This window comes from Phodopus roborovskii, unplaced genomic scaffold (assembly GCF_943737965.1).
Source record: "Phodopus roborovskii unplaced genomic scaffold, PHOROB, whole genome shotgun sequence".
Lineage (NCBI taxonomy): Eukaryota > Metazoa > Chordata > Mammalia > Rodentia > Cricetidae > Phodopus > Phodopus roborovskii.
This window is the reverse complement of record NW_026126511.1, coordinates 16,969,419-16,995,476: the sequence shown is the minus strand read 5'-3', so window position 1 is coordinate 16,995,476 and position 26,058 is coordinate 16,969,419. Positions and strand designations below refer to the sequence as shown.

The 26,058-nt window shown below is 38.3% G+C and overlaps 1 protein-coding gene across 1 annotated transcript in view; it reads right to left on the bottom strand.

Moving 5' to 3' along the window:
* The window catches only part of LOC127230442 (uncharacterized), a 56,150-nt gene extending 30,293 nt beyond the window's left edge, over nucleotides 1-25,857 (bottom strand). The window contains exons 1-3 of the mRNA XM_051195753.1: nucleotides 25,642-25,857; nucleotides 24,895-25,081; nucleotides 11,518-11,639 (exon numbers count right to left, since the gene is read on the bottom strand). Of these exons, the coding sequence (XP_051051710.1) occupies nucleotides 11,518-11,639; nucleotides 24,895-25,081; nucleotides 25,642-25,857 (525 nt within the window). The remainder of the gene's footprint in view (nucleotides 1-11,517; nucleotides 11,640-24,894; nucleotides 25,082-25,641) is intronic.
* Nucleotides 25,858-26,058: the final 201 nt, after the last annotated feature.

The following is a 26,058-nucleotide window of genomic DNA, read 5'->3' as shown; positions in this document are numbered from 1 at the left end:
TTCATGTTCTCCCCAAAGACGGCTTCATGTTGGCTCCGGGGTTGGAAGATCAACATCAATTTAAGATGATGCCGTGCAGCAGACAATGCCTTGGCTCATGTCTTCTACTCGATATTCTAGATCTCCTTTCTTCTTTGATGGTTTCAATATATAGCAAATGCTTCCTCATACCTTACTTTCTGAAACCCGAAGGACCTCAGAAAATATACTTAGGCCACCCACCAATTTTTTTTTCCATTTTCTTTTCTCAGGAGTTAATTTGTGTCCTTTGGCCATATCTTATCCTTCTATTTATCTAATGGGAGTAGAGATTGAAATTCGGGCTTTGTCCATGCAATTCAAAGCCTCCACCAACAGGATACATAGAAAAGCAAATGACCAGAAATGAATTAACTTTAATATTACAATTACACTCCTTTACATTTTTTTTTCACTTAGTAAAAAGTATTTTGCCATTTAAGGAAAAAACATCCCATAAAAGAAGACGAGTCTTTGATGTACCTTGCGCATGTCACTTAATATTTCTGTGTTGATTTTCTCCTCCGTAGTAGAATAGACTAGTCACGAATAGGGTTGCATATAAAATACAAGGGGAAGCACAGGCTGGCCCATGAGTAAGGTAAGTCCAATCCATTTCTGCCACTGGATGGTATTTCTCCCCATCTTCTTGTTTTCCACACTAAATACGACTTGTGTTCTCCATTTCACCTATAAATCTGAAATTCACTCCTGATGAGATGTTTCTTCTCATAAAATAGCAAGCAACGATTTCTAAAAATTTAGGCCCACTGAGGACCAGTTATATTGTAAAGAGCCTACAGAAATTCAGGCCCATTGTGGACCTGTTGGAACCCAAAGAGGCCACAGAGGGCAGAGAACTCTTCATTGGGTTAAGCTATAGATGAATAGAAGAACAATGTATCAATGTTGTTTTAAAAAAAATGCCTATGGCTATTTCAGCAAACATCAAACTCTTGTATTTGTGAAGGAACACTCTATCTCTCTCCCTAGAATTGGGGAAGAATGATTCATATTGTGATTTCCTTGCTTGCAACTCAGTTCTCAGAAAGTTTCCATATAAATAGAACTTAGGATTTATTGTGATTGTTTTTGCCCGAATTTCTTAGTAAAACAAAAATTCTGCCAGGAGCCCTGGAAGAAGATAGTTTTGAAAATCACCATGAAAACTGCAGTCTGCTCCCTAGGCCAACTTTGGAAAATGTTTCTATTTCCCTCTATACTCCATTCGATTTCCCGACTCAGAAATCAAGTCTGAAAATGATGACACCCGCTGTCCACTTGTCAGAAAACCAGGCACCAGACCATCTGTGTGGCTCTATGCTAAAATAGCATTTATCTTTACAACTTCTGACAAAAAAAAAATAATAATCTCTGGAAAATGTAAAGCCACGGTGATGGACATCTGGTGGCTCAAATTAGGCTTGTCGTATGAGTGAAAGCCCAGCCCCAGTGGTAAGGTGTATCCACCTGGGCTGAGAACACCATGACCTTTTCATCAATGGCTGGATCCTCGGCAACAAAAGGTACAAAGTGTCCTTCTTCCTATTACCCTTTCTCGTCTTCTGTGATATCGTAATTTAACGTCAAATCGTTAAAATAAAAAACGCATCAAACTGATGTGTTCACTTTGGTTATATACTTTTTATAAGATTCAAAAATAAAATAATACACAATCCCTGGTAACGATACACTTGTGTTGTGGTGTGCTTGTGTGTATTCCTGTCATGGTAACCAGCAAATCATAACAGATTATGGGAGTCCATTTTCCATGGAGATTCATAATACACAACTTCTATTCTTCCTCACTTACCTCTACCCACTCGCCCAAGGTTGGGGAAGCTGCAAGAGCTGGAAATGTGATTTAATGCGTTAAGGGGGGAAAAGGTCACTCTTACTAGGGGAGGCACCTAGTTGGGACTGAGGAAACCTACTTTACCCTTTCCTCCTCACCTCTGCTCATGTTTAAACTGAAGATGACTGATAATCATATAAATAGGTTTATGTGAAGACACAGTTGGCAATACCGTGTAGGGAAAGGTTTTCCAGCTTTGTTCTGAAAGGTGTGATGTTATCTTATAGGAAATGATTTTTATCGTATTATTATGAACAGCAGCAGGGAAAAAACAGCCCAAAAGTATATCTGCCAGAGCAAAGAATATCTTCCGGGAGGCATCCATCTACAGCTCTGCTGCCAGGGAAACCTGTTGGCAGGAGTTTTGCCCAGGCATGCTTATCAAAGTAGAGAGACCAGCTTGTGAACCATGGCAACCTCTCCCAGATTATCAGGATACTCCAAGAGGCTGTTGAGAGCTGCAAATCAAACATCCATTCAATTTTCAAGTTCTAAATGAGGAATTTAGAAATTATGATTGCTTGAATAGTCTCTCTACAGCAATAAAATCCATTTTGGCTTGATTTCCGTGAACCATTGCTTTTTCTGTTTTTTTTTTTTTTTTTTTTTTTTTCTGAGACAGAGTCTCACGCTGGTGCTCAGGCTTGCCTGTAACTCTCTATGCAATTCAGGTTTCCTTTAAACTCAAGGCAATGGGCTGCTGGCTTTGGACTCCCCAGTGCTGAGATTATAGTCAGGAGTCACAATGTCTGGCTTGACTTCTATGCTAAAACTACAAATTTATTTAATTTTGTGCCAAATATTTTATAGATCATTACATGGGTTATTTTGAACCAAAATAAATTAGGAAATTTTGCATTTTGTAAAGAAAGTTTAATATTCTTATTCATTTCTGCCACCTAAAACAATAAATAGAATAAGAAGAATAGGAAAGAGAATGATGAGGATGTAGTAACTTAAGTTTCAGAACAGTAGAATTGAAGACATTAGTAACCAGCATTGCAGCAAATGTAGAAAGAGCCGCATATAGAGGTCAAATGCAGTTGATGCAAGACATGAGAAAGACTTGAAGCCAGAATCTCAGGCAATGGGGCCAAAGGCAGAAAGTGGATGGAGTTTTGTGTTAAGTAAATGACCCATGTTTATGTCAGGACAAGTAGGAAATGTTGACATGCTGAGTCATCAGCAAAAGACAGAGCTCGAATAATTCATCCAAAAGGTGTCAGGTCCCAAACAGATTCGAAGGGAAGATTCAAATGGCCAAGGGTGTGGAGGCCATCCAGTATAAGTGAAACAGATACCCATGCAAAATGAGCTAGTAGCTGTTATCCTTTGAATTTGGAGTGTCTTTTAAGGGTCCTCCATGTTAATGGTGGGATCCTCAACTTGGTACTACTTGGATATTTTAGGACCCTTGATGTGGAAACTGTGAAGAAGCTGAAGTCACTAAGAGTGAGCTCTTGAAGAGGATTGTGGAACGTTGGTCTTCCCCTTTCTCTCATCGGCTCTCAGCCTTAACCCTTTTCCACTTCACACTTTCTATCATGATAAAGTTTCTTTTCAAAGACCCCCAAACACTGGGATCAGGCAATATGTTCTGAAACATCTAACGCCATAAGTGAAAATATCTTCTCTCTGTTTATGTTGATTTGCCCAACTGTTTTGTTAAGTAATGGGAAGTTGATGACTGTAACAGTAAACATCAAAAAATTGTTCATCATTGCTTTAATACAAAGAGCATATAACAGAAGCATTAACCTACACCTTTCTAAAATGTTAATGCAAAAAAGTAGAGAATCTTCAGTTGTGGTAATCATTTATGAGTGCATATATATATATATATATTGAAGCATTAAGCTGCATAATTGAAATGTGCACACACACACACACCAAACCATAGCATAACTGAAAATAATCGAAAAGAAATTAACATAGTATCCATGTAAAGATTAAATCATCAGTACTTTCAGAAACCCATATAGGCAACTCGGAAGTTTTATGTATGTATGTATGTATGTATGTATGTATGTATGTATATTTTTCTAATTATATTTAAATCCCCTTTACCACTCCTCTCATGCCCATTGCCTCCCTGCCAACCCACCTCCTATCCACCCCTCCCAAAGTATAAGGCCTCCCATAAGATGTCAATAAAGCCTGCCACATTAAGAATTCTAGAATCCATGATATGTAAAATTTCGCTTCCAGTGCCTAAAGAACAACTATGGGAGAATTATTAATTTCAAGGTATTTTCGGTCATTAACTATGGAGTAGAAAGATAATATTTCAATCAGACATTATCTAAAGCCCTCCCTCACTTCTCCCCACTTCAAATAGAAAGTGCAGACCACGCTTCTATAAGTCCCCCATCCCCTCTTTGATCCAGTCCTCCAATTTGATGTAAACAGATAGAGGTGGGTGGCAGCACCTCTGCTGCCTGCTATCTAGGTGAAGGACCAGCTAGAAAGAATGACTAACCCCACCCCATTCTTATAAGACATACTATGTATAGTTATAATTTGGAAAGAAAAAGGAAAAGGATGTGGAAGATGGTGTTTAATTGTAAAGAAGCAGGAGCCAACATGTTACGAGAAATTACTCATGTTACTGTACCTGTTCTGAAGCATTTGAGAAGATAACCTCTCTAATTACCATACAACACATCAATATTAAAACTCAAGAATGCATTAAAGAAAATATTATCAGAAGAATCTCAAGATGGCAAACAAAATTCAGCAACAAATACCAACCAGTAAGTTTGTATAAAAAGACATAAATCTATGACAGACTTTGAAGATCCCCCATGGAAGGCCTCACCTTCCCTAGGGAGCAGAAAGGGTTTGGGATGGGGATTGGTGGGGGCAGGGAACAGGGGAGGATGGGAGGTTGATGAAACTGGGATTGACATGTGAAACAAGCTTGTTTCAAATTTAAATTAAAAATTATATTTAGAAAAGACATCAGTTAATTCAAAAAGAAGTTACATCAATGATCACATATGGGTTACAAAAACAGTGTGAGAGAGTGACTTGATCATGGTTAGTTATGTATTAGTTGATTATGATGATAGCAGATTAACACACTTAGAAAAATTCCAAAGTTAAATGAAGAAACTCAATATAGTAGGGCTCTCTTCGTATGTCCTTAGCATTGCCTCGCCTCACTATCTTTCTTCCTTCTCTTTTACTCCCCTTTGTTTCCTCATCAGCAGACTTAAGAAGCCTCTAAGACAGCGTTTTCTCAACCTGTGGATCACAATCCCTTTGGGGGTCACATGTAGCTATCTTCCATGCTAGATATTTATCGCGGTTTAATAAGGATCAGGATAAGCAATTAGGCTGAACAGATGTTTATTCAGGGAGAAATAACTCACAACATAGACAGGTGAACACCAACAGGTTCCTGCTTCCAAGAATTCCTCCGAAAGTCCTCCTGTCTCGTGCAGCTTGCAAGAGAGCATTCCCTGGCTCCTCCTGAGACCTAGTAATCCAGGTCACTTCTGTCCCTGGCTCCACCCCCAATAGGCGTGGTCAATGCCACAGAAAGAGACAAAGTGATTATCCCACTACAGATATTCACATCACAATTCATAACAGTAGCAAAATTACAGTTTTGAAGCAGCAATGAAATACTTTTATGGCTGGGGATCATCATATGAGGAACTGTATTGAAGTACTACACGTTAGGATAGTTGAAAGCCACTGTCCTGGGTGTTCAAAATAGCACTAAGAAGAGAAGTAAGTAGTGCATGATAAGAAGTGATTTATCCAGCTTTATATCTTCAATACAGTGATATGGGATAAGTCAAGTTCATCACACTGTCTTCCTAGTCGTTCTTTATTATGAAGAGCAAACTAGACTTTATCCATCCTCCAATACTGAACTATTCTTCTTGGGATTAGAGAACAGTTCATTAGATGAGATGCCCAATGTCAATATCTGCACAACTGAAAAGAAATTTCTGAGATAAACACAAGTAGTTATTAATCACTGGAGTCAGCTAATCTCTTGGGATACAGATAGGAAATACTATGGCATGAAATTACCAAGCAAACTAAAATGCAACAAAAGTGATTACATCCTATTTCATGCTGTTTGAACATCAAAGTTAATGTTTTTATCCTGGAATCATGGTCTTTTTTGCTATGACACCAAAAACCCAAGTTCCATTAGAATGTAATGTAAAAATAAATAATTAACAAGTTGTGATAAAAGAAAATTTCATTGAAGCAATGAAATGAATTTGTTGAGGATGAAAACAAGAAGATACTAAAAAACAAAAATGTTGTAAATGATGCCTGCATTCTGGAGCCCTTTGTACCTCATGCTGTCAGTGTGAGGCAAGAGTTAACATCACATGATTTATTCAAAAGCCATCATCTATGAGGAATCCAGAGATCCTGCTAGTAGCATGGCTACACTGTTTTAATAGAACTGCATGTACCAACAGAAACAGTTTATGAAGCCACATATACATTGATGAGAGTGTCAAAGAAAACTCAGATTCTAACTTATTTTTTAATCTTTAATAGATAATAGTATGGAAAATTACTATGCAGTGTATATAAATAAATGTGCCCAATCTGTAGAGGTCCAGTTTGTTGATGCAGGAGGGATGCTGAGGGAGGAAAAGATGCCTTTACAGAGCATGTAGCAACAGATCTTCATCATCAAATGGAAGTCAGTCCTCTTGCAGTAAGAGGCATCCTCGCATCCATCATAGGGAAGCAGACGGGCATTGTAGGCACAATGAGCAGGATCACAGAGCTATGAAATAGGCTGTCTCATCAGAGGCAATGAAAGTGGATTTGTCTAGAAAGGAAAAGGGGATCAAGAAATGATAAAAAGTGAGATGGCAAAGTAGACAAGAGTCAAAGGGTCTCTGGTTCCATTCCAAGAATCATGACCGTTATTCAGAATAAAACATGTAATAGATAAGTTTACCATTAAAGGACATAATATTAAGGTTTAAGGTCAGTTTGTTGATAGGATTGAATGTGAATAGGAGACATGTGAGATAGGAGGACAAATAGCCTGTCAAGAAGTCACTCCAAGAAATGATGAAGAACTGAACAGTGGCAATAGTAGTAAAACTTCAGAGGACAATCTGAGTAGACAGAATACTAAGGATGTAAAATCTAGAAACAGCTGACCCAAGCAAATAGCAGCTCATGGAGCCCAGTCTGACAGCTGGGGAACCAGCATAAGATCCAACCAGGCCCCCTGAACATGAGTGTCAGTTGCAGGGGCTTGGGCACTCTATGGGGTTTCTGGCAGTGGAACCAGTATTTACCCATAGGGCAAGAATGGGTTTTGGGAGCTCGTTCCCTGTGGAGGGATACTCTCTCATCCTACATACATGGTGTGGGCCTTGGTCCTACCCCAAATGATGTGTCAGGCTTTGATGATTCCCCCATGGGAGGCCTTACCCTCCTTGAGGAGTATGGGGGGGGGATGGCGGGGTGGAGGGAATGGTTGGACATGGGGTAGACAGAACTGGGATTGGTATTTAAAATAAAATTGTTCATTTAAATAAAAACTTTTTTAAAATTCCCAGGTGATAGACTTTTAGGTGACTGTGGTATATGTTGATAATGCAGTTTCTGCCTTGGGTGATTATGAGGAAGAACTCACCTTTTCATTAAAGTTAGGAATGTGAAGCATTGATTTAGGAGAGATGAGTCAGAGTTACCCTCCTGTCAGAACAAAAGAAAGATCATGGGACAATGAGCCCAGGCAGGGGAGACCAGGCTAAGAGACTTCTTACATTACTGCCCTGGATATCCAGTGCCGAAACCTCACCCAGTGAAGGTCAGTTTGCTGACTCTATAAGGCCCCAGTTTGTTCCTTGCCTTTGTCTGAACTTCATTCCCCTGGAGTTGCCTTTACTCCCAGGGTTGCCCATCGTTGCTTCAGCTTCCAAATCAGTGATTTTCTTTTTCAGAATCCTGCCTATCCTCTGTGCTTAGAAGTCCATGTCTTCCCTAATCCCTCTCTGTCAAACCAAGCCAAGTCAAATCAAAATCAACCCCCAAAGCAACCCAACTCAACCCAAACAAAACAAAACATTCTTAACATCTTCATCTGTTTTCGTCATCTAACAGGCACATCAAATCTTTCAATGCTGTGAAATGATGTCATCTACAAGGTTCACATTCAAGAACTACACAGTCAATGTAAAAAAAAAAAAAAAATAAAGAAAGAAAGAAAGGAAAACTTCCCAATATTTTAAAGAACTTTTCAAATTGTGTAGGACTGAACTCACTGAAGTACTATCGTTATCCATAGGTTGATCTGCCTGCCAGGACTAGGCAAATGCACTCTACTAGATATTTAAAGTTAGTATAAATCCGCCCTTATTAGAATTTCCTTGATTTTGAGAAATGTACATATTATCACTAGGAAGGAATTCTTTACTACATTTATAGATTAATATCATACAACAAATTATCCAGGAGAATATGGAACATGGGTTAAAGGACATAAAATGTTTTGGGGGGGAAAAACTATAAAGTAATTATTTAAATTAAAACCTGAGGGATAGTAAGAAGGCTCAGGAGGAGAAGGTGCTTGCTACCAAGCCAGGTAGCCTGAGATAAATCCCTGAACACCATATGGAGAAACAATACCTGACTCCCCAAAGTTGTCCTTTGACCACATATGCAGTGGTATGTAACACACACACACACACACACACACACACACACACACACACACACACACACTTTCTTTATAAAAATAGGAAAAAAGCAATTTATAATTACAGCTAGTCTATGAAAAAGACCACCCAGCTTCCACCTCTACAAAACAATGAAGCTGGAGGAAAATATATGAGTGGTACTCATAGAAGCAGGAGAGATGTAGTACTAGGTAGATATGACAAAAATATATTGCATAAAGTATAAAAATTTAAAAATAAATTAAAATAACCAACCATAATTTTATTCTCTTTTTGCTGTTTCAATTATGATATGTAGAATGCCCAAACACTCTCCTTCCCAGACTCTCTTGCAGCTAGACACAGATAAGTTGTACAGTTTTTGTTCATGAATTACATACAACAGATATTGATTAAGGTGTTGAAGTTTTTTTTTTTTAATGTAACAGATAACTCCAATAATATATTCATTAACTCTTTTCTCCTTCATCTTGCCCTTTATCTGGCAGGCTGATTCAAGCCTAGAGGGATGGCAAACATAGTGCTGTCATTAGGATGAGAGCCTCCCACGGAGGGCAGTGGAGCAGGACAAGAGAGGACACTGCCTCCCTCGTGAGTGACATTCTTGAGCAATTTTGCTACCGCTAGGCTTCCTATCTTATTTTGAGGAGATGAAACTGGTGGTGGATCTGCATTGTGTCAATTGAAGAAGAAAAAAAACTTCCAGGTGGATATGCTTGCTGATTTTCCTACTCTTAACAAGAACTGTCCATCAAAAAGTTAGAGTGTTGGCAGGAAGCCCAGGGACAGATCTGCCTCCTAGGTTCTTTTATTCCTTTGAGCATCTGCAGGCTGTTCAATTTAGCTACTCACAATTTATAATATAGGAAGTTCAAGGGGACATGATTAATTTACTCTGGAATCCATTAATTTAAAACATTTTTAGAGTTGAAACCAGAATATTCTATTTCTTGAATCCACTATAAGTATAGTTATAACAATTAGAATAGGTACCTAAGTTATCTCCTAGAGACAAAAAGCCTATCAAGACAATTCTGTGTCATTTACCTGGATGGAGTATCACATGTATAAAAAGTGACAGAAAACACTTTCTTTGTAAGATTAGTTTTCAGAAGTCCCTGACATCCCACCAATTTATGAAGGATTTCTCAGTATAATTAAAGGTACAGTTCCATAATCTAAGACATCTCATGGACACAAAGGAAAACAACTCCATACTATTCTAATTTAGTGTTTCTTTCTCAGAGTCATCTGGAATCTGCTTACAAATGGTTCCCCAAGTACAGGACACATCTAATGCCTAATATCTTCAAAGAAACATTTTCATAGTATTTTTAAAAATATCCCAATTCTCAAAATCGAAAAATTTATCACATTCTTTCACTTATACTTACATTAAAATTTTATTGTTTTCATTACACATTTACATCTATAACTCTCTTTCATCTAGTATTTTTCTGTAAGATAAGACATAACACAAATCATACTGCAAAATATCACCCATACTGACCTTTGACATGGGGACTTTAGGACTCTTGCCTAAAAGAACCAGTATGTCAACTGACTGGCAGGCAAGGGAGGGCTGAAGATCTACAGACACAGTAGTTTATGGTAGACTTTAGTCCAAGGTTGAGGGAAGCGGGAGGATGGGGTATAACTGAGCGAAGAGCACACTCTCAGCATGTACAAGGCTACTCTGGGCAAAATCTGGGTACACACACACACACACACACACACACACACACACACACACACTACTGGAACCTTCTTAATTTTCACTTCTCTCTTTTCGTAATTTTTTTGTTCTTTCTAAAAAAAAGATTTATTTTTCCCCAACATAATATTTTTATAATTATGTGGTAATTTCATACAATGCACTCTGATCCTACTTGCTTCCCATTTCTACCTCTGTGCCACACACCCCCCCCCAAAAAAAAAAACAAAGAAAATAGATCAAGCCCAATTTATTGTTTAGCGCATTATCAACTTCCTAGTTAAAGAAAATTGAATCCTCTACCCCACACCAGAAACCATCAGCTGTGAAGAGCTATACTTCAGCATCTAGTAACCCTCTGAAACTCATCATCAGGAACACAAAGAGTATGTCTTCAATAAGAACATTTGAAACGCCTGACTTTTAGCTGCGCACGCCTTCATTTCCTAATTACCATCACATGCTCACCACTCACACTCTGGATTCTAAGATTTCTTTTCCATTATCCCTTTCTCTTCCATTTATGTGGTTGCTATGCCAAATCCATTGCTTCTCAAAGCTTGTTTTTATCTCAAAGGATTAATCTAGGTCATTATACATATTTTATTTTTATAGCATTTGATGGCTTCTAGAGAGGTTTGTCACACTAATAATATTGTTCAATGGTTGTCCCATGGTGTTTAGCTGATTTTCATGAGTAAAAATGTGCTTAGAAATCTTTATATTATTTATTTAGCCTTTTCTTTTATGTACCAGGGGCTACTTTGAGGGCCTTTTAAAAAAACATGTGTTGTTATTAAATATTTACAATTCAAACTTCTTAGCTGTTATATGCAGTAGCCTGGAAATTTCCTGGAAAAGCCACATACTAAGGTCATCGTCCTGTAGTACTATTGGGGATGACGGAACCGTTAGCAGAAAGGATGTAAAAGGAATTTAATTCAATATAGATGCATCATTGAAGAGGGTGTGAAGAATTCAGTCCTTTCCTGTCTACCTGAGTCTTGACTGCCATGTTGTAAGCAGTTAATCCTCCACACATCTGCCTTTCTGTCCCACCTCTCGCCATGGCCCTGGAAGCAACCAGGGAATGAAGCCTCTGAAACTGTGAATAAAAATAAGCTTTCCTTCTTTAAATTGATTCATCTCAGGAATTTGTTATATTGGTGAGTTACCGTCCTCTAGTAGAGATTATTCCCTTGTTCACAAGTTAAAAGTCCAAGCCATAAGGTGGTTGGGTGGTTGACTACCTCATCCAAGGTCACGTGCACAGTGAAGGAACCCTCTGGGCCAGCTCTGCCTGAGTCTGTCGTCTGCTCGTTCAGTGTGGGTTTCTTAGGCTCATAGGCTAGATCACTTTTAATGCTGTGTCCTTATAAAAAGGGAAAACAAGACACAGAAACACAGACACAGGGAAGAGGCCAGATGAAGGCAAAAGCAGGGGAAACCCTGATTCTTCTGTAAGCGAAGTCTGTCTGTCAGTATCCCACAAGCAACACGGGACAGAATGGGAAAGACATCGGAAGGAAGCAAGCATAAATGTTAACACCTGGGTTCCACCCTTCCTGGCTCTAAAACCATGAGATGAATGACTTCTTAAAGGAGCAAGAGAGTATTTACAGTTGGAAGCCTTTGGGTAGGAGTGTCTCATGAGCGGAGAAGGAAGACATGCCTGTGAGAAGACAGTGGCCTTTTGTCACTTTCTATGCATGTAGGTAGACAGTTCATAGCAGATGTCTGTGATTATAAAGTTGGCAATGTTACGAGACACTGGAGACCACAACTGTAACCTAAGCTGTGTGTTTCAAATCAAGTCCAGATGTGCTTATTTCAAACAGTGCCTGTCTCTCTGGGCTTCACAAACTTAATGCAGAAAATACTTAAGCCAATTTTCTGCAGAGTAGGATCATGCCTTTGTCTCTCACCAGTACAGTCAGTACTGGAGACCAAAATTCAATTTTTGTCTTCAGAACAAAACTGTAAGCTTCTAAAAACAAATAGTTGGCTTTTTTTTCCTGTGAAGAATCCAGCAATGCCTTTATATAATAATCAGATCATTGACACATTTCCTGTGCAGATCAATCATTCTCCAATTGGTTTGATCATCAAAAACCACTTTGAAGATTTTTTTATTACATTTTATTTCCAGACAGTCTCTGGTTAATTTTTGTTATCTTGATTTTGAAACATTAAAGATACTCCAAAGAATAAAAGTTCCTGTAAAATGGCCTAAGTCACTAATATTCAGATGTTTGGGAACTAGTGAAGGAGGTGAAGATGAAAATCATAACACATCACATGAAATGTAATATGCAGAATGTGCTCTCACATAGTCTAGTTTCTATAGTGATTTTTGAAATAGTCTACTATTTAGGGAATAAATAGATTTAGCTACTTGGCACATCAAATAAAATCAAGGAGACTTCACAAATGTTCTCAACTTAGCTTTTCTCTTAAGTTTTTATATTTTTTGAGAATTTCACATATGAGTACTGTATTTTACATCATTTTCCTCCCCCACTCCACTTCCCCCAACTTCTGTACTATAATGGGTTTTGATTTCTTAACCGAATATTCCCCAAATAGAATTTACCAATTAAAGAAGACAACTGGTGTACTGGATTTGCTTCAGTTTCTCTACTGTCTTTTAAACCGGAAAAGTTGAGTTAGGCAATTGACCCTTCTCTCCAAGCCCGTAGCCTAGAAACTGCGGCAGGGCAGGCAGAGCTTCAGTTCCCTCCCACAGAATTCCGTTAGTGTGAAACCAGAGCCACATCTGGCTCTCTTTATGAAATTCAAACAATTACCTAACCTCTTCCCTCTTAGAGAAAAAGTTCATGGGATCATATAGCAGCATCTTGTGGTATATAATGAATCCGTTAAACAGTTTTGCAAGATGCAGTAGAGGGAGAATAAATAAGTGGCTACAGCACATCTGGCTGGACTCTGAAGGAAGTCGCTTTCTTTCTTTTCTTCTTCGTGCTCCATAAAGTTTGTTCTGTCTGTCACTCCTCACTTCATTTGAGTTCCTGCAGGCAGCATGGCCAGGGGAGTGTGCTGGGGATAGAAACACAGCTTCTGGATCCCAGTGAGACTTCCTGTTTTGTAGAAGCCAAGGCGGTACAAGCAGGGAAAGAAAGCAGCCCTGAAGGTCAACTTAGACAGAGTAGGGCTGTTTGGTAGACACACAGGGACTGCCAGGGAGTCGGCAACGTGTCTCCATCGAAATAGTGCATGCTGTGCAAATTTGTCCAAGATTCAATTCTAGATGTTTAAGGGTGTTGCATAAACAACCTAGAGACAGGAAAGATAATGGAGAAAGATTCAGGGGGGAAATCAATGCTTTATAGTTTTAATCAGATATAACAAATTGTGTGCCAGAATGATTGAATCTAACAGTCTAACTTGCTTAAGTGTGTGTGTGTGTGTGTGTGATAAATGTCTATACAACTAAGGTGAAGAAAAGAGTATAAAAACTTAAATATAGAAAAGTTCAGCTACTGTAAACTAAAAAGCCCAGATATTTGTAACTTTGTGTTTTCTGAGATTAGCTACCTAGAAAAAAAAAAAAAAACAATATTGATTCATTGTATCTAACAGAAACTAACTTTACACTTGGCAGTGAATAAAACTGACAAATCAGACAAGGGAACTATATAATCAAGATAGTTTTTAATAATTAGGATTATGTAGAACCTCTAAGAGCATGATTAAGGGACAATCATAAGAGTGATTTAATTTCAAAGGTCATAAAACTTAAAGATGTGATTTATAAGCTTATCTGAACTTACCTAATACTTATTGAACATCTGATATATATTAGGTGATACACGAACATTTCATGTTGAATAATTCTAATTTCATTCTTAACAATGAGATAATAACATCCTTTTTCCAAGGGGAAAAATCAAATATCAATATGATAATACCTGGGACAAATTGCAAAGCCCAGCCTAGCAGGAAGATACTGACAAGATCTTGTTTCAAAGACAAAACAATAGAAAACAAAATGAAGCCCAATGTGTGTGAAGAACAGAGCTGTGGCTTATGCAATTCAATTCTTAAATTCTCCATTTCATAACTTGATTTCTGAGTTTGAATTATGCATGTGTATGTTATGTAAATTCAGAATTTTATTTTAAGTGTTTAGACTTAACCAGACCACCTAGAAGGCAAAAATGTGCTTTTTAAATACAAACACTGCAGTGAAATATATGTTCTTTATATCATTCACTTACTAAAATTCATGAGAAGTGATTAGTGATTTCAAAAAAAAAAAAAACCTTATTTTTTCATTAGAAGAGATTTCTAGGAGAAGTCATTGTGGAATAAACTTAATCATTTTGCACAGGAATGATTCATCTAGTAGTATGTAAATCATTGCACTAAAATTATAATTTAAATTGAAATTAATGCTCCATACCCCTTAAGCACAATAATATTAAGGGGATTTTTAAATTTAAATAGACATTTCAGTCAGTTAATTAAAGTAGTTGTTTTTTTCTTTTAATGAAATTACTTTGTTGATTCACCTTTTTTCCTTTATTTCTTTATTGTATAATATTATGTAGCTCTAGTTTGTATACCAATATACTGTGGTTAGTTATCATTGTATACTATATAGAATGGTGGAAATATAAACACAGAAGTATCTCTCAGTTAAGACAACATGTATCACTGTATCATCTCTTGAAAATATAAGATCATATCTGTTATCATAGTTTAGAAAATAATAAAAACAAATGGAATGGTCCTAATCAGAAAGGTCACTGGCTTCACAATACAGGACTTCCCTTTAATGATGACTTGTCTAATCTTAGTAAACTCACAGGGAAACTAAGGATGAAGTAATCCAAATGATTAGGTTAGTCAGGAGAATACTGTTTTTAATGTAATCTTTGTCCTCCTGGTGGCTTCTACTTCCACCATCTGTGGCTGATACCAAGTAGCTATCAAGAGGCAACAAAATGAGATGGGCTAAAGCCTCATAGTCAAAAAACCAACACAGGGATGTCGTACCAGGTGTCTGGACTTGTGTTTATTTTGAATTCTGGATCCTTCATTATTTTTACCTAGATCCTTCTCTCCTGCCAGGCAGCTATACAGCTGCCCATGCATAAAACATTCAAAACACACACTCTGGCCCCAGACCTTCGTTCATCTTGATGGCGGACTGCTGCTCATGTGAGCGTGCATGTAAGCATATATATGTATGAACAATAATTAAACATTCTTTAAAAGTAAAAACTAAAAGAAATCCTAATTTTTTTAAAAAAAATTTTTATTTTATTTTAAATGATAGGAATGTGTGTGTGCTGGTACATGCATGTAGTTGTGGGTATCCAGAAGAAAGCATCAGAGGGCATCAGATCCACTGGAATGCAGTTACAGGCCATCATGAGCCTCCTGACATGGGTCCTGGGGACTGAACTTGGCCCCTCTGCAGCACAGACACTGAACACTTTTAATCCCTGAGACATTTCTCCAGCCCTGAAACTGTGGCCACAAAGAAGGGATGCTAGCAGCCTAAGGGCAGTAAGCTGACCATTGCACTAAGTCCGTGAGAGATGTGTATGGACTCTATAAATAGTGTTTAAGTATTCAATAGTTCAACAAATCAGGAATAGTTCACTCCTGATTTCCAAACTCAATCTGCTGAAGATGTTGGCAATTTGCTACTTTATTCAGGAGCTGAGTAACAAAAGTGCATTAGTAAAGAGACAGATGCTCTGATTCCCAAATCCCTGCCATTCCCAGACTCTCCTTCACATTGATAGCTTTGCTCACCTGTGCTGCAGAACCCATCTGGGAGTGAAGATCTAAGCTAAGCTTTGTAACTTGTAGCTATTTTTTTTGCCATCACAGATACTACTGAGGCTGACATTGGTTGTTGTGCTTTGCTTCTAAAAATTAGCTGATTTTACACGTGACCATGACCTCTTTTTTTTTTTTTTCCTTTTGTTTTGTTTTTTTCCAGAACCTCAGATGCAATTTTCAGCACTGTTTGTATTAGCTTGTTACTTTGAGAACTAATGACAACTTGAATAATTTTTAGTCCCTTGAGGAAGGGATTTCATGGCAATCTAGTTTCTAATGCTGTCTTTGCCCTAGGGTCTATGACATATTGTGACTGTCATTAAAGTCATTTCTATGCACAAGGAAGCTCACTAACAGTCTTGGGGCTTTCTGATATTACTGGATTCTTCTTGTTCCTGGTCCATTTGGATTTCTTGGGAATGAGTCACAAAAAAAAAAAAAAAAAAAAAAAAAAAAACAAACAAACAAAAAAAAAAAAACTGGTAAGAGGATTAATTTTATGTTGTCCTCAGTTACTGTGGGAACAAAATGATTCTTTTTCTGAGGTATAATTTCTATCTGGATTATATTTGTTTTCCCTCTGGTTGTCCCATGGATGCATTTCAGTATTTTTTTTCATAGAGAATATTATGCACGACTCAGTGGTTTTCCCTTTTGTGACATCTTCTGAAAGGCATTGGTTTCAGATTCCCCGCCACAGGACCCATTTAGAATGCCTGAACCGCTCATCCCCACACTTCCCCACTCACCAAGAAACCAGCTTGGCAGGGAGAGTGACAGGAAGAGGCATTGCCCACCATCTTCACGGCTGCTCGCTAGACTCAAGGTCCTGGGAATCCTATCCACCCAAATGAACAGTGACTTTTCACCTACCAAATCTGCGCATCAAACTCTGTGTTTGGAAAAAGAAGCGCCCAGTGTGAAACAAAGTCCACAATTGTTACAAACAAATCATGAAGATGTTAACAAACAAATATCCAGCAATAATTGCACAGGTCGCAGCCTAGATTTTCAACCATTAGGTTGATGCCACACACTATTATTTTAGATAAAGGAACATCACTGGTTTCAAAACCCTAGTGGGTAAATCAAATCCAAAGGGGTTTAAAGATTTACCTAAATTCATAGGTATTTGAGACTACATCTAGCTTTCATACCCATGCTCTTGCAAGTTCTGACTTTAATGGGTAATAATGATACGATTGTGTGATATTTTGTTTGTTTTCTGAAAAAAAATAAAGCTTTTCTGGCTATCAGAGGGCAGAGCTAGCTACTAGTTAACTATAGAGGCCAGGCAATGGTGGCACTCACCTTTAATCCCAGCACTTAGGAGGTTCATGCCTTTAATCCCAGCAGTCTGGAGACAGAGAGGGGAAATGATAAGGGGGGCAGAGATGGGATCTCAGGCTTTTTGGTCAGAAAATTTAGAGATGTAAGAAGTCTCTGGTGGCTATTGCTCTGCTTGTCTGATCTTTCAGCATTTACCCTAATATCTGACTCCTGGTTTTTATTGATCAAGATTAATTACATTAATGTTTCATGATACTTTATTGAACAGCCACACATTTTTTAAAAATCTCTTCATGGTGGAAAATTTCAATCTGAAGTAAATAGAGTAAGAATATTACATTATCAAGAGTCTGGACAATTTCCCACCTACTTTAATTACTCCATGTCTCCTGTGGTAAAGATGTCCACAATCATAACTTCACTTCACATATAAATCCTTAGTACACATCATAAGCTGTAAAATTTTCCTGTAATTACCAATCCTCAATCATAACTAACTCATTAAAACATTCTCATTGCTATTTGCAATGTGATTCATCTTAGCACTAGCTTAGTTCATTTGGTTTGTTTGAACTAACATGAAAAGAAGGTGCACCTGTTACATTTATTTGTAGCTGTTATTCTCTAGAAGCCCTTCCTTGCCTTTGATTTCATGTCATTGGTTATTTTTTCCTTTTTTCAATTTAAATTTGAAACAAGCTTGTTATACATGTCAATCCCAGTTCCCTCTCCCTCCCCTCCTCCCTGTCCCCCATCAACCCCTGGTCCATCCCCTTCCTGCCCCCCCAGTGAGGGTGGAGCCTTCCATGGGGGATCTTCAAAGTCTGTCATATCATTTGGAACAGGGCCCAGCCCCTCCCACATGTGATTAGGCTGAGGGAGTATTGATGGGAGATGCCATTCTGTAAATATATTTCATTTTGGTTAATGAATAAAGCACTGTTGGACAATAGGAAAGCAAGATAGGCAGGACTAGGAGACAAGGAGGAGAGAGGAAGTAGTAGGGAGGAGTTTCAAGATGTAGGGCCAAGAGAGAAGAACACTGAGCCCTCTCTCCGGTAAGATAAGACCACATGGAAATACTTAGATTAATAGAAATGGGTTAATATTTAAGACAGAGCTAGCTAATAAGAAATGCTAGTAACTGGCCAACAGAATTAAATCTAACACAGTGTCACTGTGTGTTATTTGGGGCAGGCACAGCGGTGGGACCAGGCCGGCAAGAAAAACCACTCCCAACAGAGTATCCCTTCAAGTGGAATGGGCTCCCAATGTCCATTCATATATTAGGGGTAAATACTGATCCACTACTAGAGGCCCCATAGACTGCCCAGTCCTCCTTACTAACACCACATTCAGGGGGTCTGGGTTGGTCATTCCCAGTTATCAGACTCGGGTACATGAGCTCCCACTACCCCTTGTTCAGGTCAGCTGTTTCTGTGGGCTTCTCCAGCCTGGTCTGGACCCCTTTGCTCATCACTCCTCCCTCTCTGCAACTGAATTCAAGCTCAGTGTTTAGCTGTGGGCATCTGCTGTGGGATCTACTGTCACTAGTTATTAGAAGAACTTAAAGCTTTATCAGGATAAGGTATTTCTTCCTCACTTCTACAGGACTTACTTTATGTTATCAATTGCAACTCTAGTTTTGGCTTTTTCTTGCTTGGTGTTTTATAGCATATGTAACAATCTTTGCCCCAGAAAATTTCATGGTGGCATTTTCTGGGTGCTCACCTAGGTCCTGATGATAATGGAAGTCACACATGTGTCTCAATGCCACTCAAATTCATAACTGTTCGGTCATTGGCAAGGTCATCTTTTGCTACAACATTACACACACACTTAGAAATTAGTAGTTATACAAGAACATATAACAGTGATTGTTATTTTTCTTGTTGTTCTGTGCTGGTGCTAAAAATACATTTTTTCCATCAAAGAGACAAAAAAAAAAAAAAAAAAAAAAAAAAAAAAAAAAGAATCAGAAAATGAATGATTTATGTAACCTAAATGACATTTTAGGTTTCATTACACTACCATATAAACCTATTTGTTCAGATCAGCTTCTCAGTTCTTGGTAACACTTTGTTTTTGTCTGGGCTCTTTAAATATTTAGATTTTTTGTTTAGTTTATTTTTAATTGTGATTCAGTTTCCTAGGCTATGGTAATTATTTGATAATAAAACCAGCAACTTCTAAAATTTTTGAAATAACTCTAAAAATTTAAAATACACAAAAGAGGAATACCCATTTTAATCTGTTGGTGTTGGAATAAAAATTGGATTTTTGTGACAGAACTGTTGCAGATAAATTAACTTATACACAAAAAAGTACTGTAGGAATGGTAAGAAATCTAAAATTCAGAGTTGACAATGTTTACTTGTTGAGAAATGATGTTTATGCAAAAGGTACAATATGATGATTCAATTTCATTTGCAATGAAAGGCATTTTTCAGTTGCTAGATCAGAACTATAAAAAGAAATGTTTTCATCTGTGAGTTCACAGATTGATATGCACAGTTCTTCAGGTGGAAAGGCAAACCTGTGTAGCTCATGAAGTATGAAACTGTACAGGACCTGTGATGCACTGCTTTCATTAATTCTACAAAGTGTGACGCCATAGTCACCAGAGCAGCACCATCGGGCTGTCTGTTCGAGGAAAATGCTTCCCCAAAACACTGGAGCTGTCTTCATCTAAGGGGCAATCTTCATTTTCATTATCTGAAGAGACGACAAAGGGTTATGAAAATATATCTACAGGAGATTAGGCTAAATTTTCATATAACTGAATGGTAGGAAATGTGATTGTTATATGGGTGGAGTGTTCAGTAGTTTCTCCAAAGGCTAGGAAAGGCGGGATAAAGACCACATACATACATGCGTAATGCCTGGGTCACTATTCAGAGTTATGGAGAATAAAGTTCTGTTGGAAGATAGGAAAGTTGTGAGCGTGTCTGACTTGTGGTAATTCATTACACAACAAAATTCAGGTTCCTTCAACATGGGTAAGATTATGCTTGATAAGTCAATAAGTAAGACAAATAGTACATATGATACTAGAGCCTCTATGAGACTGCATATTAGAGAATCTGTAGACTTGAAACGTTGAAAGTGATTTTAAACTAGTATTTCAGGTGCTTAATGGTTGGTAAATTAAATGAACTTCTAAATTTAACTTATAAGTTTAAAGTGATTATTTCCCTGAGGCAGTTTCCCACCATTTAAATATAAGTATGGGGAGCCTTCTATTTGAAGATTGTTAAGATGAAACTACGTGGCTTTTCTTTAAAATAGAAATGATTATGTAGTAGTTCAGTATCTATAGTTAATATCTTGAAATGACTTGATAGGCAGAAGGGAAAATTTTCCTTGACTCTTCTCTCTAAATTGAAATAGTTTGAGTTTTCAGTGGTGTGTTATACATAAAAAATATTATTCAGCCTTAAAAATTAAGGATACCCTTCTATTTATAATCATGTGAGGCGAGCTTGCAATGTGTTTGCCACAATACAGAGCAAAGTATGTTAAGTGACGTATGAAAGACAGAAGAACAAATCTCTGATCCTGCAGGTGTGTGCATGCATGCGTGCGTGCGTGCGTGCGTGCGTGCATGTGCATGTGTGTGCGTTGTGTGAGTGTGTGTGTGTGTTGATAGGAGGAGGGAGAGAGGGAAGAAGAAGAAGAGGAGGAGGAGGAGCACTCCTCCAATAAAGACTAGATGCTGGAGGTGAAGAAGTATCACCCACAGGATCAATCCATGTTGGAGGGAAAGCTTATCTCGCAGGAGAAAGATGGCCTTGTTTTCTGGCTTTTGTTTAATTTTTTTTTTTTCTATAAGTCATGGTGTCACTAGGATCAAAGCAGAGACACATTGAGAAATTCTCCCCCTTAGTTTTGGCTAAAGTTCCAAGTACATTTCTCTTTCCATGTATATTAGTCAATTTTCTCTTAATTTGGAGTTGTGTTTGGATCCAGAACTGGACATTAGGTCCAGAGATTTCAGGAATTATTTGACTATGTATATCAGAGTCAAACAAGTAAAGGAAAGCATGGTTGTACAAAGCCAGAGGCCGCAGGAATGTAGGATGGGCAAAAGGTACAAGGTCAGTCACACAGGAAGAGGAAGTACTAGGAACTGTACTTATGACTGATGCCTGCCATCAGCAAAACAGAAGGTATACATGAAATATGATTATGACAGAACTTACATTAAGTAGATACTTCACCTCCAGAGAAGTTTAGAAATGGCTTCTTTCTGTTTCCATGGGTGCACATAGTCCTCAATTCTATTCCCTATTACTTTAATGTTGTTTCCATTTGCCCTCTTAAAATAAAGTTACTCGACCCCATCCCCAAGGCTCCATATTCCAGCCCAGAACTCTTGCTGCCTTTCCAGAGGCCAGGCCTGTTCTAAGGTCCCAGGTAAGATACTATCAACCACCCACTAACACTCCTTAAAGTCTTCCCAACTGCCTCAAAGCACATACTGCTCAGATCCATATTTAGTCTCACAGATACTGCAAAAGACTTCTGTTTTATTGGAGACCATACCAGTACTAGGGATTTCAGATAAGACACCATATACCACCAGCTAACACCTTCTGAAGCCTGCATCTATCAGCACCCCATCACCTGGGCACAATATACTAGCCCACAGTTTCCACAGAAGAATTCTGCTTTACTGGAGGTCACACAACACTAGGACCCCCAGAGACCAATCAGGTACCAGAACCCCAGAGGCCGCACAGGGGCTTGAAATTGCAGAAGCAACATTGACACCCCAAACCGCAGAGCCACTCAGATCTCAAAAACCTCCGTGGAGACACCCTACTGGACCTGAAGAGTCATTGGTCACAAGGACCCCAGGCCACACAGGCAAGAAGGTGAGCAAGAAAATAGAAACCAAGGGAAGACACATCCAAAAACATTCATCTAACAAAGATAAACTCAGAAATCAGCATCTAAACCTATAAAACCCAACACAGATGGCCAGAGGCTTATATAAGAACATAGTCAACAACAGCCAAGATAATACAGTACCAACAGAGCTCAGCTATCCTTCTACAGCAGCCCAGGATATTCCAACACAGCAGAAGTACAAGAAAACTTATGAATATGATAGAGGCCCTTAAAGAGGTGACTAAGCCCCTTTTAAGAAATCTAGGAAAGTACAAAGAGGCAACAAAAATGAATAAAACTGTTAAAGACCTGAAAATGGAAACAGAAGTAATAATGAACACACAAACTAAGGAAATACTGGAGATGGACTAGCTAGATAAGCAAACTAACTACAGAATCAACTATTGCCAACAAAATATAAAAAATGGAAGACAGAACCTCAGGTGTAGAAGATATGGTAGAAGAAACTGATACATCAGTCAAAGAAAATGTTAAATCTAAAAAGTTCCTAACACAAAAATATCCAGAGAATCTGTGACACTGTGAAAAACCAAACCTAAGAATAATAGAAATAGAAGGAGAAAATTTCCAGCTCAAAGTCCCAGAAAAATATTTTAAATAAAATCCTAGACAAAAATGTGCCTAACATAAAGAAATAGATGCCTATAAACATACTAGACAATAGCAGAATACCAAATAGATTGGACCAGAAAATAAAGTCCTTCTGCCACATAATAGTCAAAACATTAAATATACAGAACAAAGGGTTATTAAAGACTATTAAAAGCTGCAAAGGAAGAAGACCAAGTAACATATAAAGATAGACCCATTAGGATTGTACCTGATTTCCCAATGGTGACTCTAAAACCCAGAAGGGTATGAACAGATGTCATGCAGACTTTAAGAGACCACAGACACCATCCCAGACTACTATACTTAGCAAAACTTTCAATCACTATAGATGGAGAAAATAAGAAATTCCTTGAAAAAAAAAATTAAAACAAAATCAATCCACAAATCCAGACCTATGGAAGATACTAGAAAAAAATCTTCAATCCAAGGTGGTTAACTACACCCACAAAACCAGAGGAAATAAATAATTTCACATCAGCAAAATCTAAAGAAAGGAAGCATGAGCATATGTGTGCCTACATATATGCACACACAAGCACGCGTGTGCGTGCACACACACACATACACACACACACACACACACTGCACTTCAACAACATCAAAAATAACAGAATTAGCAATCATTAGTCATTAATACCTCTCAATATCAATGGACTCAATTCCCCAATAAAAAGACACAGTCTAACAGAATGAATGTGAAAGCAGAATCCATCATTTTCCTTCATACAAGAAACACCTCAACATCAAAGATAGGCCTTACCTAAGATTTTCCAAGCAAATGGACATAAAAAGCAATCTGGTATAGCAAATCTAATACCTAACAAAATTGACTTCCAATTGAAATTAATCAAAAAAGATTAAGGAAGTGAAGGATACTTCATGATCAATAAAGGAAAAATCTACCAAGGTAACTTCTCAATTCTGAACATCTATTCCCAAAATGCAAGGGCACATTGATTTGTAAAAAAAAAAAAAAAAAAAAAAAAAAAAAAACCAAAAAAACTTTATTAAAGCTCAAATCTCACATTGAACTCTATACATTAATAGTGGAGGACTCTGATACCCTAATCTCTCCAGCGTATAGATAATCAAGACAGACACTAGACAGAGAAATAATAGAATGAGCAGATGTTATGAGTTACATGTACCTAACAGATATCTATAGAATATTTCATCCAAACACAAAACAATATACCTACTTTGAGCACCTCAAGGAACCTTCTCCAAAATTGACCATGTACCTGGTCACAAAGTAAGTCTTAACAGACACAAGAAAGTACCCCTCTGTATGTTATCAGACCACCACAGATTAAAGCTGTATCAACAACAACAGAAACAACAGAAAGCCTGCAAACTCACAACCTCTACTGAAGGATCACTGGGTCAAGGAAGAAATAAAAGAAAGCAAAGACTTCTTAGAATTCAATGAAATGAACCCATAACATACCCAAAAATATTGAAAGAACAGCTCATAGCACTACATGCCAACATAAAAAAAAGTAGAGAGAGATCTCATACTAGTGACTTGATGACACTGAAAGGTGTAGAACAAAAAGAAGCAAACACACCCGAAAGGAGTATATGACAAGAAACTATCAAACTGAAGGCTGAAACCAATAAAATGGGAACGAAGAGAAAAACAAAATGATCCAGTGAAACAAAGAGTTGGTTCTTTGAGAAAATCAGCAAAATAGAAAAACTCTTATCCAAACTAAAATGCAGACAGAGATTATCCAAATTAACAAAAATCATAAACTAAAAGAAAAATAAAAACTGCCACCAAGGAAGTACAAAGGACCGTTAGTTCACACTTCAAAAACCTGTTCTACACAAAATTGGAAAGTCTAAAAGAAATGGACATTTTGGGGGACAGGGTGTTGGGTGGGCCTAACCAACCACCTGGTGGTTCTCCCTTTAGAGTAAGGTCTCACAAGCTATGGTATCAAGCATTCTATCCTTCTGGAAGCACGTTATTAGGGAAATACAGGCCTCACCTTTATAAATGTCTGTCACCACTAGAATGACAAAGTTGAGTAATTGAAACATCCTTTCAATCACAATATCCGAAATGTATCTGCCATGGTTTTCCAAAGAAAATAAAAATGTACCCGTAAGACACGGACTGGGAGGGCGCCGGAAGAGAAGTACCGCTTTGAGAACATCGTCGGGGAAGAGTAGACCCTGTATCAGGGGTTACAATGCCTGGGACAACGTCCACGGAACTTCTGTTAACTAAGTGGGGGAACATATGGCTTGCTCCCCATTATCCTCTGCATGGGGTGTGTTCCTGTACATGATAAGAAGCAATTGCATGTAGGAAAGATTTGTTCTGCCTCACAGTTTGACGGCACATCAGCGATGCCGTGAGAGTTGGACTTTGAGTACCTGGTCATGTCATGTCTGCAGTAAGGAGCCAGGGAGAAAGGCATGCTGCTTCTCAGCTGATCTGGCTTTATCCACTTAATCAGCCCAGGCCCTACCCCAAGGAATGACGCCGCAATGAGGGTTCGTCTTCCAACCTCAGTTAATCTAAAACAGAAACTTCCCCATAGACAGGCCTAGAGGTCTCTTTCCTCAGGGATTTCTAGCTCCTGTTGAATTGACGATGTTAGAAAATAGTATCCTATGTTCTCAAAGCTCCTCTAACTAATAGAGGCTCAGTGTCCTCTGAGCACCCAGTCTACGGAGAGATATTTAATTTTATTGACTCATAGGAATTCTGTGGTAGCATCTCGCCTTGCCAGTGAATTTGTGTCAGTGGCCACAGCTGTGGACATGAAAGGAAGGGAGCGGAGTGGGGGGTGGGCACTCTTTCTCAGGCCTTGGACTGCACTGGAAGGGCAGAGGCCGCATCTTCTGGAGCAGGAACGCTGTGGCAGGTCTTTACTATCCTCTGTGTAAGGTGTTCCCCAATGAAATGACCATTTATCATTTATCTTCCGGTCTAGTGAACTCATTAATACCCCACTTTCAATTGGCACTCAATGTGCCTGTGTGGATTCCCACCATCAGCCCTCACAGCCCACTGGCCAGAATTCCAGAGCTAACCGAGCTGGCCAGCCTCATTGGATTCTGGGGTCTCATAAAGAGACGACCTAGGCTTCCGTAGTCTGTGCAGTTCTAGTCTGCTAATTACTTGTAGCCTGGTCGTGTGCATT